Here is a 12,551-nt window from a genome sequence, read left to right on the forward strand (position 1 = left end):
AACACAACTCTGATAAGGTACGCACTGTGCTTGAAATTGATTGGTCCACACCCGAGACAGCTTTTCTTAGAGCCTAGTCTCACATGGTGTTGGATCAGATGACGCCAAAAGGCGCACGGAAAAAAAAGGTGTCAGTATTGTTGCCAGATAAAAGGGTAAAAATACAATTATCATATTTTGCTACTGGCAAAGGAGGTTCCAATGGTGTAAATTCTTCTTTACTTGCTTCTTGTTCAAACCATGTTCCGCCTTTCCATTGCATAGCGCCCTGAGAACCATTGTTCAAGGGCGCTTTATCAATTTCAATTATTATTAAAAGTCCGCACGAGTGGTGCCGGATAAGGCACCACCACCACCACCGCCTGCATTGCTTTAGCAGCACGACTCACGCGGTACCTCGAGTCAGCGTCGTCGGAGGAGGTAGCTCCCTCCCCATGGCAGCCCCGCGCTTACGTAGCCACCCACCCCCACCTCGGCATCCCCCTCCTCCCCCGTCCCTTCTGGAACCTTCCAGAAGATTCTCCTTAAACCTTGCGCCTTTCCTCCAACCCCGTCCCTTGCTTTCTTTCTCCGTCTCTGACTGTCCCCACAGCGAGTTGCTGGCTGCTATAAATGTCCACGTGATGATGATGATGATGATAAGCCACTTCGCTGAGCTATCATTTTGATAGCCAGGTCGCTCCTGAAAAAGAAGCTAATAGCTCAGTGGGCCTCAGCTGGTAAGAAAAACACGGATTTATTTTAGTTATTTGTTTACCTTTCACGTACTTTGCACTCCTATCGCGTTGTTGTATTGTCTGTTGTAACTTGCTGCCCCGCCCCTACTGGACCTCTGCGAAAAATAACTTTATAGCTCATCGGATTCCTCAATTATAATTTAAGATCATGATTGATCATTGGGTGAGTGAATGGGTGGGTGAGTGGAGTGCATTGGTGAGTACTGGATCATCAATCACCCTGAATGTGTGGGTGAGTGAGTGAATGGGTGACTGCTGGATCATCCATCGCTGAGTGACTGGGTGTGAGGGTAAGTGAGTGAATGGGTGGGTGAGTGGAGTGCATTGGTGAGTACTGTATCATCAATCACCCTGAATGTGTGGGTGCGTGAGTGAATGGGTGACTGCTGGATCATCCATCGCTGAGTGACTGGGTGTCAGGGTGAGTGAGTTAATGGGTGGGTGAGTGGAGTGCATTGGTGAGTACTGTATCATCAATCACCCTGAATGTGTGGGTGAGTGAGTGAATGGGTGACTGCTGGATCATCCATCGCTGAGTGACTGGGTGTCAGGGTGAGTGAGTGAATGGGTGGGTGAGTGGAGTGCATTGGTGAGTACTGGATCATCAATCACCCTGAATGTGTGGGTGAGTGAGTGAATGGGTGACTGCTGGATCATCCATCGCTGAGTGACTGGGTGTGAGGGTGAGTGAGTGAATGGGTGGGTGAGTGGAGTGCATTGGTGAGTACTGTATCATCAATCACCCTGAATGTGTGGGTGAGTGAGTGAATGGGTGACTGCTGGATCATCCATCGCTGAGTGACTGGGTGTGAGGGTGAGTGAGTGAATGGGTGGGTGAGTGGAGTGCATTGGTGAGTACTGTATCATCAATCACCCTGAATGTGTGGGTGCGTGAGTGAATGGGTGACTGCTGGATCATCCATCGCTGAGTGACTGGGTGTCAGGGTGAGTGAGTTAATGGGTGGGTGAGTGGAGTGAATCGTTGACTGCTGCATCATCAATCGCCCCGACTGCTGCTTTACTCAGAACCAAGTGCTGTGAGGTTCGGAACCGATTGCCACCACCCCACACGTAACAGCAGCAGGCTCCCAACCATAACGAGGGAACTATGGAGCTATAAGAAACTATTTTAGATGGATCTTGCACAACTATTGTCAAAACATCTTCCTTGAGGTTCAAGTCAGGAATCGGGTTCTCTTCTGGCTCGCGTTTTTGCCTCTCGTTTGTAAAGTTGTGTCCACTCCCAGAGCCTCGATGTAACGTTTTAATGACTCTTGAACAGGCGATTCTCTCCCACACGATCAGATACCTGCATCACGGCCACAATGATCAATTTCAATTGACGGCAAATCAATGCATCGTTGCAAAACCTATTCTCTTGAATGCACGAGAGTTTACCGCCACCACCACCACCCTGCCCGCACTATTTAAATTCCAGCTCATCGTATCTTTCTCCGCTTTGGGGCAATTTCCACACCAAATGAATCAGCTTTCGGTGAAATTTGGCGGACCACTTTTGCATTTGGCAAAGAATTGCTTCCACCCAAGGTTTAGGTAAATGTGACCGCCCATTTCGCAGATATGGGTCACCGAGATTTGACCCTTGGCAACCGTCCAGTCACTGGTGCCTTCGCTAATAGTTTATGTAGAAAGGTGAGTACAGTCCGCCTGTTTTCATAACGCGAATTGGATATATAACGCGATGACGAATGTACTAGGGAACGCATGTTTTTATAACGCGGATATGAATTGGACACAATGGAACTGCGTCGCAGCGCGAGTAGGAACAAGCGGTCGTGCGGCTGCCTCGGCATAGCCTCATCGCACAGGGCATTGGGATGCTGCTGGATGCTTCGAGATGCTACCCACACGCCTCAGTCTTTGTTCGGCCTGCATCACGCATCTCGCGTGCTATCGTGGGCTGCACTTTGCCACGCCGTTTTTTCCATAACTTGGTTGTTTTTTTGGTTCTTTCGGTAAAGTCACGTAGAAGGGAAGTAATAAAATAATGGTGTCAACTTGGATTTTCTGCAAAATGTCACGTGCTGCAGCGAAGATACTTCTGATTAGCGCGGTTGGCTACGTACGGCGCGAAAGACGTTCAACGTACACACGTGCAAACATGCGTACAACAACCACTGCAAGTCAGTAAATTCCCACGGCACCACAACGCTCTGGAATCTCCGCCACCAAAAAAGACCGCGTACTCTCTCCACGACCCCTCTCCCTCCTTTTATAGAACCTTCCGGAATGTCCTCTTGTTGTGCCACACCTCCTCCTCCTCTTCTCCACCAATCACCTTTCTCTCTTACTTAACCGCCCCCAACGGTCTTACAGCTCGTCATCCCATCTTACCGCCTTCTACCCTGCCCACCCACCAACCACGCCATCCCCAAGTTGAACCTCCCAGCCAATCCCACGTCCCAGTTCGCAGCAACTGTGGCCGCCAGCCGCTCGTTTTTTTGTTATTATATCGATCGCTTGCAGGTGCCCTGACGTGACGCGCACGGACGCTTGAAAGTGTCGCCAAACGCCAATCGTTTGGGAGTTGTGAGCCGTTTTTCGTCACGCGGCGTCGGGCGGAACGCCACGATTCGGGATGACCGCACACTTTCCACCGCTGTTGCAGAGGTTCGTGGCTCGAACCTTCTAGCCACCCTGGTTAATACTGCGGGTGTATTAAAACTGTTTTAACTTTTTATTTTACCAGGCCAGGCCCACTGAGCTACGTAGTTCTTTTTCGGAAGTGACTTGGACACAAATGACAGCTCATCGAAGTGGCTTGTCATCACGCGTACATTTATTGCATCCAAATACTCTAAAACACGCGATGTTGATTCTAAATGTGGAGGGGAAAACCCGGAGGATCTGGAGAAAAATCCACGCGGCCACGGGGAGAGAGATACACGCAAACTCCAAATATACAGCAGGCGTCAGCGTCGTGATCGAACCCACCACTTCCTGTATACCAGGCGAGGTAGTTAACACCTTGCCACGGGCAGCGCCTGTTATTAATCATTTAGCCTCGCGTGGTTTGTGTTCATGGTGGACATTAAAGATCCCCCCCCCCCCACGATGCGACTCGTAGGCGACACGGCCCACGAAAGAAAAAACGATTAGGAACAAAGGCAACCCCACGGAAATCGTCGATCCGTGAGACGTAGCCGGGACCCCTCCTACAATGAACGAGCGCCCGAGACTCGGCGACGACAAGTGAGCAGTGATGACGGTGGCCGGGCGAAATCGTCGGGGGAAATTTCTTCGCTCCCGACTTGGCGACCGACGCGAGAGCCTAGGCGCCCAGCAGCGCGAAGTCGGTCTGCAGGCACTCCGACGGTGACCCCGAGGTCACGGCCTCCAGGTCCTTCCTCAGGACGCTCAGCGTGCGCGAGCCGATGGAGATGGACGGGGCCAGGTGTGGGCTCAGCCCGGGGTACGCGGTAGTATCGGGAGGAGGAAGCAGCGTCACGTCCTGGTGCAGAAGCACGCCTGGGATGGGGAGGGGGGGCGTGGGTGATGGGGGGTGGGGGCGGGTAGAGAGAGAACTTGACATCTCAACAAATATGGGTAAGGGGCAAAGAGATCTCGACAAGAAGATGCTCCGACCGTAGCCGTGGACGTTTCATCTCCGGACGATTCGACAGCCAATCCTGGCACACCCCTTCAACCCCTGCCGGTTTCTGCACACGCCAGTTCCCTTGGCTTAGCCGTGTTCAGGAGGTCCTAATGATGGGCACGCAGTCCCCTCCTGCAGCACAGGGAACTTATTTTGCCACTCTGATCGCCTTTATATCGGCACGGGGGCCTAACCTCTTCCCCCCCGATCCCTCTACGCCGTCGCGGCCGCTCTCTGATTAAGTCCGTCTCGAGTTCTCTTGGGTCCTCCTCCGGAGTGTAAGAAGGCCGCCTTTTAAACTGGAATGTCGATGCAGCAGAGAGTCGCACGAGGAACGTCTTGAGACGCCAAGGTGGTGAGATGTTAACTACCTCGCCTGGCATACAGATAGGGGGTTTGATCCCAACCGTGACGCCTATTGTATATTTGGAGTTTGCCTGTGTCTCTCCCCGTGGTTGTGTGAATTTGTATCCGGGTCCTCCGGTTTTTCCCTTCGCATTTAGAATCAACATCACGCGATTAAGAGCATTTGGCTGCTGTAAACTTCCACGTGACAATACGCCGCTACTTCATTGAGCCATTATTTGTCATGGTCAGGTCGCTTCTGAAAAATATCTGTGCAGCTCAGTGGGGCCTTACCAGAGGTCGCAATCAAGTACCCAATACCCGTACCCTACCCGATACCCGGCTACCCGTACCCAGCCGGGTACGGGTACGGGTAGGCCGTGAGTCACTGGTGAGTAACCGTTTGTCACTCATTTCCCAACGTCTTGTCTCTTCTCACAATTCAAGTTCCTAGAATCAACCCACCCGCGCCTGCAACATGGCCTTCATCCCAGAGGTCGCAATCGGGTACCCGTACCCTACCCGATACCCGGCCGGGTACGGGTAGCCGGGTATTGGGTAGGGTACGGGTACCCGTTTGCGACCCTGGTGCGGCCGGGTACGGGTACGGGTAAGGAATCAAAACCCGTTTGCGACCTCTGGGCGTTACCCAGTCAAATAAAATAGTATAGTTCAGTTTCATAGTTTAGGTGCAAGAGGCGCCCAGGGGAATGTTGCGACGGCCGCGATGCCTCGCATTTCGGACGAAGGGAAATTTGTGATACATTTGTTTTTAAAGGGCGCTGATACGGAACTGGGACCTGCCACGGCGGTGTAAGGTTTGGCACATCGGACTGGCGTTCCCAACGGTCGCCGGGTCGATTCGACGCTCCGGCATGACAGTTGGGACAAATGGTGCAAGACTCCCGGTCCGCTCACTCACCCAGGAGCCCCGTGGTCGCTGGCGACAACCCCCGCGGATTCAGAACGGCCAGCCCCAGCTGATGTCGGCGCTGGGTGCCGTGCGTCGACACCACGATCTCCACGCCGCCGGCGACACTCACGACCACCGCCTTGCCCCGTTCCACACGCACAGTGACGTTGTCGATCTGGTAGTTGCTGTTCGTCTGCAGGGACACGCTCAAGCTGTGCGGCAGATTGAGGTGCAGGTGGGTTGCGGTCACGCGGATCTTCAGGCTGCCCTGGACGGTCGGGACCTGGATGTTGACCTCGGCATAGCCGTGCCAGCTGCCTCTGCGTTTGGTGCCCACCTTGGCGCTCACCGACACCCCTGCACCCATTGCACGGAATGTGCACAGCAGGGCGATGTTAAGCGGTGTGACAGTGGAACGTTCAGTGGCGTGACGATGGAATGTTCAGTGGTGTGACACTGAACGTTCAGTGGCGTGACACTGAACGTTCAGTGGTGTGACGATGGAATGTTCAGTGGTGTGACGATGGAATGTTCAGTGGTGTGACGATGGAATGTTCAGTGGTGTGACGATGGAATGTTCAGTGGTGTGACGATGGAATGTTCAGTGGTGTGACGATGGAATGTTCAGTGGTGTGACACTGAACGTTCAGTGGCGTGACACTGAACGTTCAGTGGTGTGACGATGGAATGTTCAGTGGTGTGACGATGGAATGTTCAGTGGTGTGACGATGGAATGTTCAGTGGTGTGACGATGGAATGTTCAGTGGTGTGACGATGGAATGTTCAGTGGTGTGACGATGCAACGTTCAGCGGTGTGACACTGAACGTTCAGTGGCGTGACAGTGGAACGTTCAGTGACAGTGGAACATTTATCTTCTATGCAGTTCCTGAAGTTTGGAACAGACTTAATTTCGTTGCCTCTGCTTCCAATAGGGCAATCAATGCAAAAAAATCATTCAAGAAACAAGTCAATTGAGTGAGCATATTTCAACAGATCAATGAGTCAATCAATCAAACATTTACCTAACCATTCAATTAACCGATTAACGAGGCAATCAAAACATCAGTAGACCAAATCAAAAAAACAGTTCAATCAAATCAACATTATTCGACCTGGCGAAGAGAGCCCTCCAAGACAAAATTCCTTGGGGGCTGTAAAAGGGTCACTGGGTCGCCTGAATCACCGCGGTGGCGAGGCTGTGCTCACCCCCAGCTGTGTTCACAGATTACCCACCGACTCAAGCAAACCGACCAGGGCCCCGCGGACAACACGCGGACTGGAGGCCTACGTTGACGTGTCCTCCCTCCCCTCCTCCCCCGTAACGTGGTGATAATACACGCAGGGTGCTTCAAAACAATGTTTTGACACTTCTGAGAATTTGCAACAAATGCCACGAGAAATGTGCCTCCTGACTCTGGAGACCACCTGGCACGCGTTGACAATGATAGCGAACAAGTTGAGAGACTCTGACTTTTTAAAGCTATTGACCTACATTTGTTATCACGTTACGGTGTACTATTATCCGTTCTTTCCCCATTAAAACGATCGTCATCCCCCCCCCCCCCCCCCAATTTATTTTCTCCCGTGCTATCTGTGTAATATCACAATATGAAGAATCCATTCTGAATTCCCGTAAAAGATCTCCAACCCCTCCCCCCGCCCCCACTACGTTGCGAATGGCACAAGGGAAAGCGGGTATCAGAGAAGTGTTTCTGAAATCTCTTATTTTGCTAAGTGACGCACACCCTGGTCCACGCATTGTGGAAGAGTGCTCCCTCGCTCGGACCGCTTGCCGCTCAATCCGACGCGGTGAATCCTCCGCGCTGGAGTTTGGCCCAAGTGAAATGCAGAACCGAGTCCGGATGCGATAGGGCTGCCCTTTTGTTGTTTGGGTACAATTGTCGCGCTTGAGAGCCCGGGTTTAATCGATCTGAACCGGGCGTCTCGGCTGCGCCAGCTCATAGCCCTGACCTCCGAAGCCTCAAAGGACGCCGCCTCAAATGAAATTCGAGAAAACACATTTGATTACTGCGCTCACGGGGGCCCCTATTCAATCGCCGCCGAAAACCGGCGGCGATTGTTTAACAAAGCCTGACTCCGCCGATGGTGAGCCGCAAGGTCAAAGCCATTGCAGCATTTCCTCTGCTTGAACACGTGCCCCTGGTTTCACATAATAGTCTGGGAGGCCAGGTCAACGGACCTAAAGCGTATTGTATTTTTAATGCGGACCAAAGGACAGTGGCCTAGCTATCGTGTGGTGCAGCCGGCACTGTGGCCGGAGGGCCAGAGGTGCCCAGGTACGGCGGGGGGGGAATTTGAGAAGGAGCGGCCCACTTCCTTCCTTGCACAGGGCCCACACCAATCGTGCTCCACCACTTGGACTCATGGTTCCATTCCAGAGGCTCGTGCAGCCAGGCTAAGGCTGCCTTCGGGTTCACTGTTAATTCTAGAGGCTCATAAAGCTCACAATAAGGCTTGGCCCTAGGGCTCCAGTTAGTGGCGTAGATGGAGAGTATGCAGGCGGTGCAACTGCACGCCCCCCCCCCCCCCCCCGGTGCCCAGGCACCAGGAGGGGGGTGTGGTAGGGAACTGGCGAACCCAGAGGGAACCCATGCAGAACAGGGGGAGAGAAAATGTAAAATCCACACAGGAAGGTGACCCAGGTCAGAGAATCGAACTCAGGGCCTTGGTGTTCTGAGGCACGAGTGTTGTTCTGCCTAACGGCAGGTGTGGGGGTGTGTGTACACAGGAATTTCCTGTTTGGAGGTTGAGTTTGGTCACGTGACCAGGAAGTTACGATTTGACAGCCTCTCAGCCATGCGGCAGGGTATCGGCCATTACACAGAGTACAAAATGGTGGCACAAACAGCGTCCCAGTCAAGACAGGTACAACTGTTCATTGTGGGACTTTAAGAAGCATTGTCTGTAAGCTCGTTAATGTTCTTATAATACTGGGAATGCTGTTATAATGTTAGAATGGCCGTTATAATGCTGTAAATGCCTTTATAATACTGTTAAATTGTTATAATAAATATGAGGCCTAGTCAACAACGAAGCCTGCCACTTGCCTTATTGTGAATGTTACCTGTAATTGAATAAGTCGAGTCAGACTCGTACCCATGTAACCTTATTGCGATCTTTAGAGCAAGGATGACGAAATATCTCATCCACAGTTCAGTGTTACGTGTGGTGCTGTACATTTGGGCTGCAGTATGGTGATCACACGATGTGCCCTTACTTAACACTGTAGCTTACTCTCTTGTATAGTGGTTCAGTACTAATGTGGGTGCCTGGTCCATCCAGGATCTATTGTTGAGTTTCATGTTATCTAAGACAATGTTATAATGCTGTAGTGTTCATTCATTGTATTGATATTTCCAAGTATTAACATATGCTGTATTTGTGCTGTGTTTTTCCATCAGTTTTACCTCGTTTAATTAATTAAATACGTTTGGAGTCGGATGTTGACCCTGGCTCTGAAGGTTTATTGAATGCGAGGTTATCTACTTGGACAGTGGTGCAACGCAGCGCACAGCGAGGCTGAGATAAGTGTGCCAACCCGATGAAAGCCATTGATTGATGGTTTGGTGGTAATGATGAAGATGTTGATGTCGATGATATTTAGATGATGATGATGGCTCTAGGTAGCGATGATTGCTGGATGTGTTCATGATCCACCATTGGGATGACAGATACCAGTCGTTAAATATAATAGAATAATGATGGAGTTTAATTGATTACGATAATTCTGATTATTGTTTGAGGATGACTGAAGAATGATGTTGATGACATTAATGATTGCGTGCATTTCATTCAGTCATTTCTTGGAAGTAAAAGGCAACGGGGGAGGCCGCGCGTGGCACAGTTTTGCCGCCGGCTATCATTGGTGTGGCGGCGGTCGTGTCGCTACGGTTCTCTGCGGTGAGCAATGACGTCTTTAAAAACAGCGGCGCTGGCGCTACGCACCCCCCCCCCCCTAAAGAAAACAAACGCCGAGCCGCTCGCGGGGAACGGGACACCCAGCACCCGGCGACTTGCAGTCCGTCCCGGAAACGGGAAAGGGTGAACGGTGAGTGTTTATACATGCGCAATGTCTGAAAATGACCCCATGCGAACGAGCAGCCTGGCGGCTATTTTGAAAATAAAAAACCAAGGTCTCCCGATTGACCGAAAGGGGCCTCCGCTGGGATTGGTCGGGAGGCAGGCTTTGATGAGGTTAGAGGAAAAGAGGTTGGAGGAAAAGGGGGTTGTGAGAAGAGAGAAGATTCGTTTTTGAAAGGAGGACAGGGATTGGCTAAGGGGAAAAACAGGGACAGGAATGTTCGAGAGAGGCTCAAGGAGCGTGGACGTTTGAAGGGAGACGAAGTCCAAGCCACAAGAACAAGCCTGGGCCTAGACAGCGCTGTGTCCGAATTAGAGGCAACGTAAATAATTACACGTGCCGGCGTCACTTCACACGCAATAGGAGACCAGAGCACCACGCGTGCGCGATGGGGCAACGCTCGATCCCGCCGCCTGGCTTCCGTTGACATTAAAAGAGGGACAAGGAATGTTTTCCCCCGTGTCCACACGCAGCTTCCCATTTCTAGCCCCGCCCACTTCCCCACCCCCAGCCTCACGTCCTCTTGCGCTCACACGGCCCTCCCCCTACCCCACCCCCTCTCCCCCCCCTTGCTCCTCCCACCTTTCTTACCTATATAACCTCTTGCCACGGCAGCTCTACCGCCTACCTCAGTATTTTCTTGCTGTGGGTGTTCCACCTGATGAGGATCGCTTGTGTTGCGATCGACACGTCGTGATTTGTTTTATTTTATTTCTACCTACGTGACTTTACAGAAAGAACCAAAGAGTATTAATAGATTTCCCCGCCCTCGTCCCAAACGGGCAGCCCGTTCCAAACGTGACGCCGCTAATCACCCAACTGGGATCGCTCATCGCAACGTCGCCCCCCCCCCCCACCAAAACTGCGAAAACTGTGCAGCGCGTGTGTACGTACGTTGAACTTCTTCGCCACCATACGTAGCCGACCGTGCTAATGTGTACGCGCGTGTTCAAATAATCGACAATGTATTTAACAAAGGTGATGTGTTTTGCCTTTTCCTGCACTTTGGTCTACCGTTCTGTTTTTTTTTTTAAATCCTTTATATTAAGTTCACTTGCTTGCTTGCTTGCGCGCTTACGACCGTGCAAATCTTTCGGTCGTTTTTAAACCCACTTCCCGTGATCCAATCGAGCTGACATTTTGCACACAGACTCGTTGTGCGTGACAATTTATTTTCGTGGAAAATTTTTTCCAAAATTTTACTTTTTAGGAAAAATATATATATATTTAATTACCAATTGCTTAATGGTGGCAGGCAATCATCTGACCCATAGGTGGCAGCCATCTCAAGCCAGAGGACGAGAGGACTCTAGCCGCCACGCATATAAAGGATTTATAGTGAAAAACTTTGTTTTTACGGGTTAATTTTTAACTGTTGTCGTAACGTTCTTACCGCGTCTGTGAGAAAAGAGCTTCATAGCTCCTCGGATTCCTCCTGCCGTATAAACGTTGTGATTGTGAGTCTAGGCCGTGTGTGCGACAAACGGCTCGTGGTGGGGGCCCTGTGCCGTGAGCTTGACCAGCACCAATACCAACCTATGGCAATGGTATTCGTTGCTATGTTCTGATCCTTAAAATTTATATATATATACACACACACTTCTTCTTGGTTCTTTCGGTAAAGTCACGTAGAATGGAAATAATAAAGTAATAAAATAAAACATAATAAAATAATTCTCACGACGTTTCGGCCACAACGCAAGCAGCCGTTGTTGTGGCCGAAACGTCGTGAGAATTATTTTATTATGTTTTATTTGATTATTTCCATTCTACGTGACTTTACCGAAAGAACCAAGAAGATGAATCCCTGCAGTCACGAAAGCTTTAAATCGAAACACACTTGTTCAAACATCGACAACATATTAAATAAAATTGACGGTACGTTAAATAAGTGTATTCAATGTGTCATCGATTTTTGAGCATATGTTCAAAGAAAAATCAATCGTTGCAATACAAATCGTTGCCATACCAACTGTTGTTATTCTTATTCATGACCGTGTCACCTGACTGGGTGTCCTCCAAGAGCACGATTGTCTGTCTGTCCGAGCCGTGCGATGAGAAGCAGAGCGTGATGTCTTTGCTCGGAAGGTGGAGAACCGTGGGAGGATGTTCTGCGTGGCACGGGGAGAGGGCGGGAGGCGGCAGGGTTCAGGCTGGAGATGTGTAGACGAGGGGGATGCAGCGCCGTGCCACGCACACACAGCGACACCCACTGGGCACAGCTTGAAAATCGGTTTTCCCCTTTTTTCTGGCAACAAAACAGGTGTTAAGATATTCATATTCTTTTGGTTCTTTCGGTAAAGTCACGTAGAAGGGAAATAATAAAATAATAAAAATATAAAAACAATAAAAAATTCTCACGACGTTTCGACTGCAACACAATCAATCATCATCAGGTGTGAAATCCACAGCAATACATTTTTTTCAAAATCCACAGCAAGAAATTGTTTTAAAATTTTATTGCTGTGGATTTCACACCTGATGATGATTGCTTGTGTTGCAGTTGAAACGTCGTGAGAATTTAAATTTTTTTAATATTTATTTTATTTTATTATTTCCCTTCTACGTGACTTTACTGAAAGAACCAAGAATATGAATCCCTGCAGTCACGAAAGCTTTAAAACAGCTCTGTTAAGAGGTTACAACACCCAACTGAAACCTTTTACAAGGAATCATGTCTGTATTAGCCACAAAACTTGTGGTCCAAAATCGTCCAAAATCACGTGACGTCATTTATGGACGGCCCCAGATTCTAAACGCGTGATGTTGATTTTAAATGTGGAGAGAAAAACCAGAGGACCCGGAGAAAAATCCACGTGACCACGGGGAGAGAGACA

The 12,551-nt window shown here is 50.1% G+C and overlaps 1 protein-coding gene across 1 annotated transcript in view; it reads right to left on the reverse strand.

Moving 5' to 3' along the window:
• Positions 1-3,295: 3,295 nt before the first annotated feature.
• Positions 3,296-12,551, reverse strand: part of LOC144945584 (inter-alpha-trypsin inhibitor heavy chain H4-like) — a 31,789-nt gene continuing 22,533 nt past the window's right edge. The window contains exons 14-16 of the mRNA XM_078874071.1: positions 11,718-11,825; positions 5,621-5,968; positions 3,296-4,226 (exon numbers count right to left, since the gene is read on the reverse strand). Coding sequence (XP_078730197.1) covers positions 4,030-4,226; positions 5,621-5,968; positions 11,718-11,825 — 653 coding nt within the window. The 3' untranslated portion in view covers positions 3,296-4,029. The remainder of the gene's footprint in view (positions 4,227-5,620; positions 5,969-11,717; positions 11,826-12,551) is intronic.

The sequence above is a fragment of the Lampetra fluviatilis genome, chromosome 38 (assembly GCF_964198595.1).
Source record: "Lampetra fluviatilis chromosome 38, kcLamFluv1.1, whole genome shotgun sequence".
In the NCBI taxonomy this organism is placed as follows: Eukaryota; Metazoa; Chordata; class Hyperoartia; order Petromyzontiformes; family Petromyzontidae; genus Lampetra; species Lampetra fluviatilis.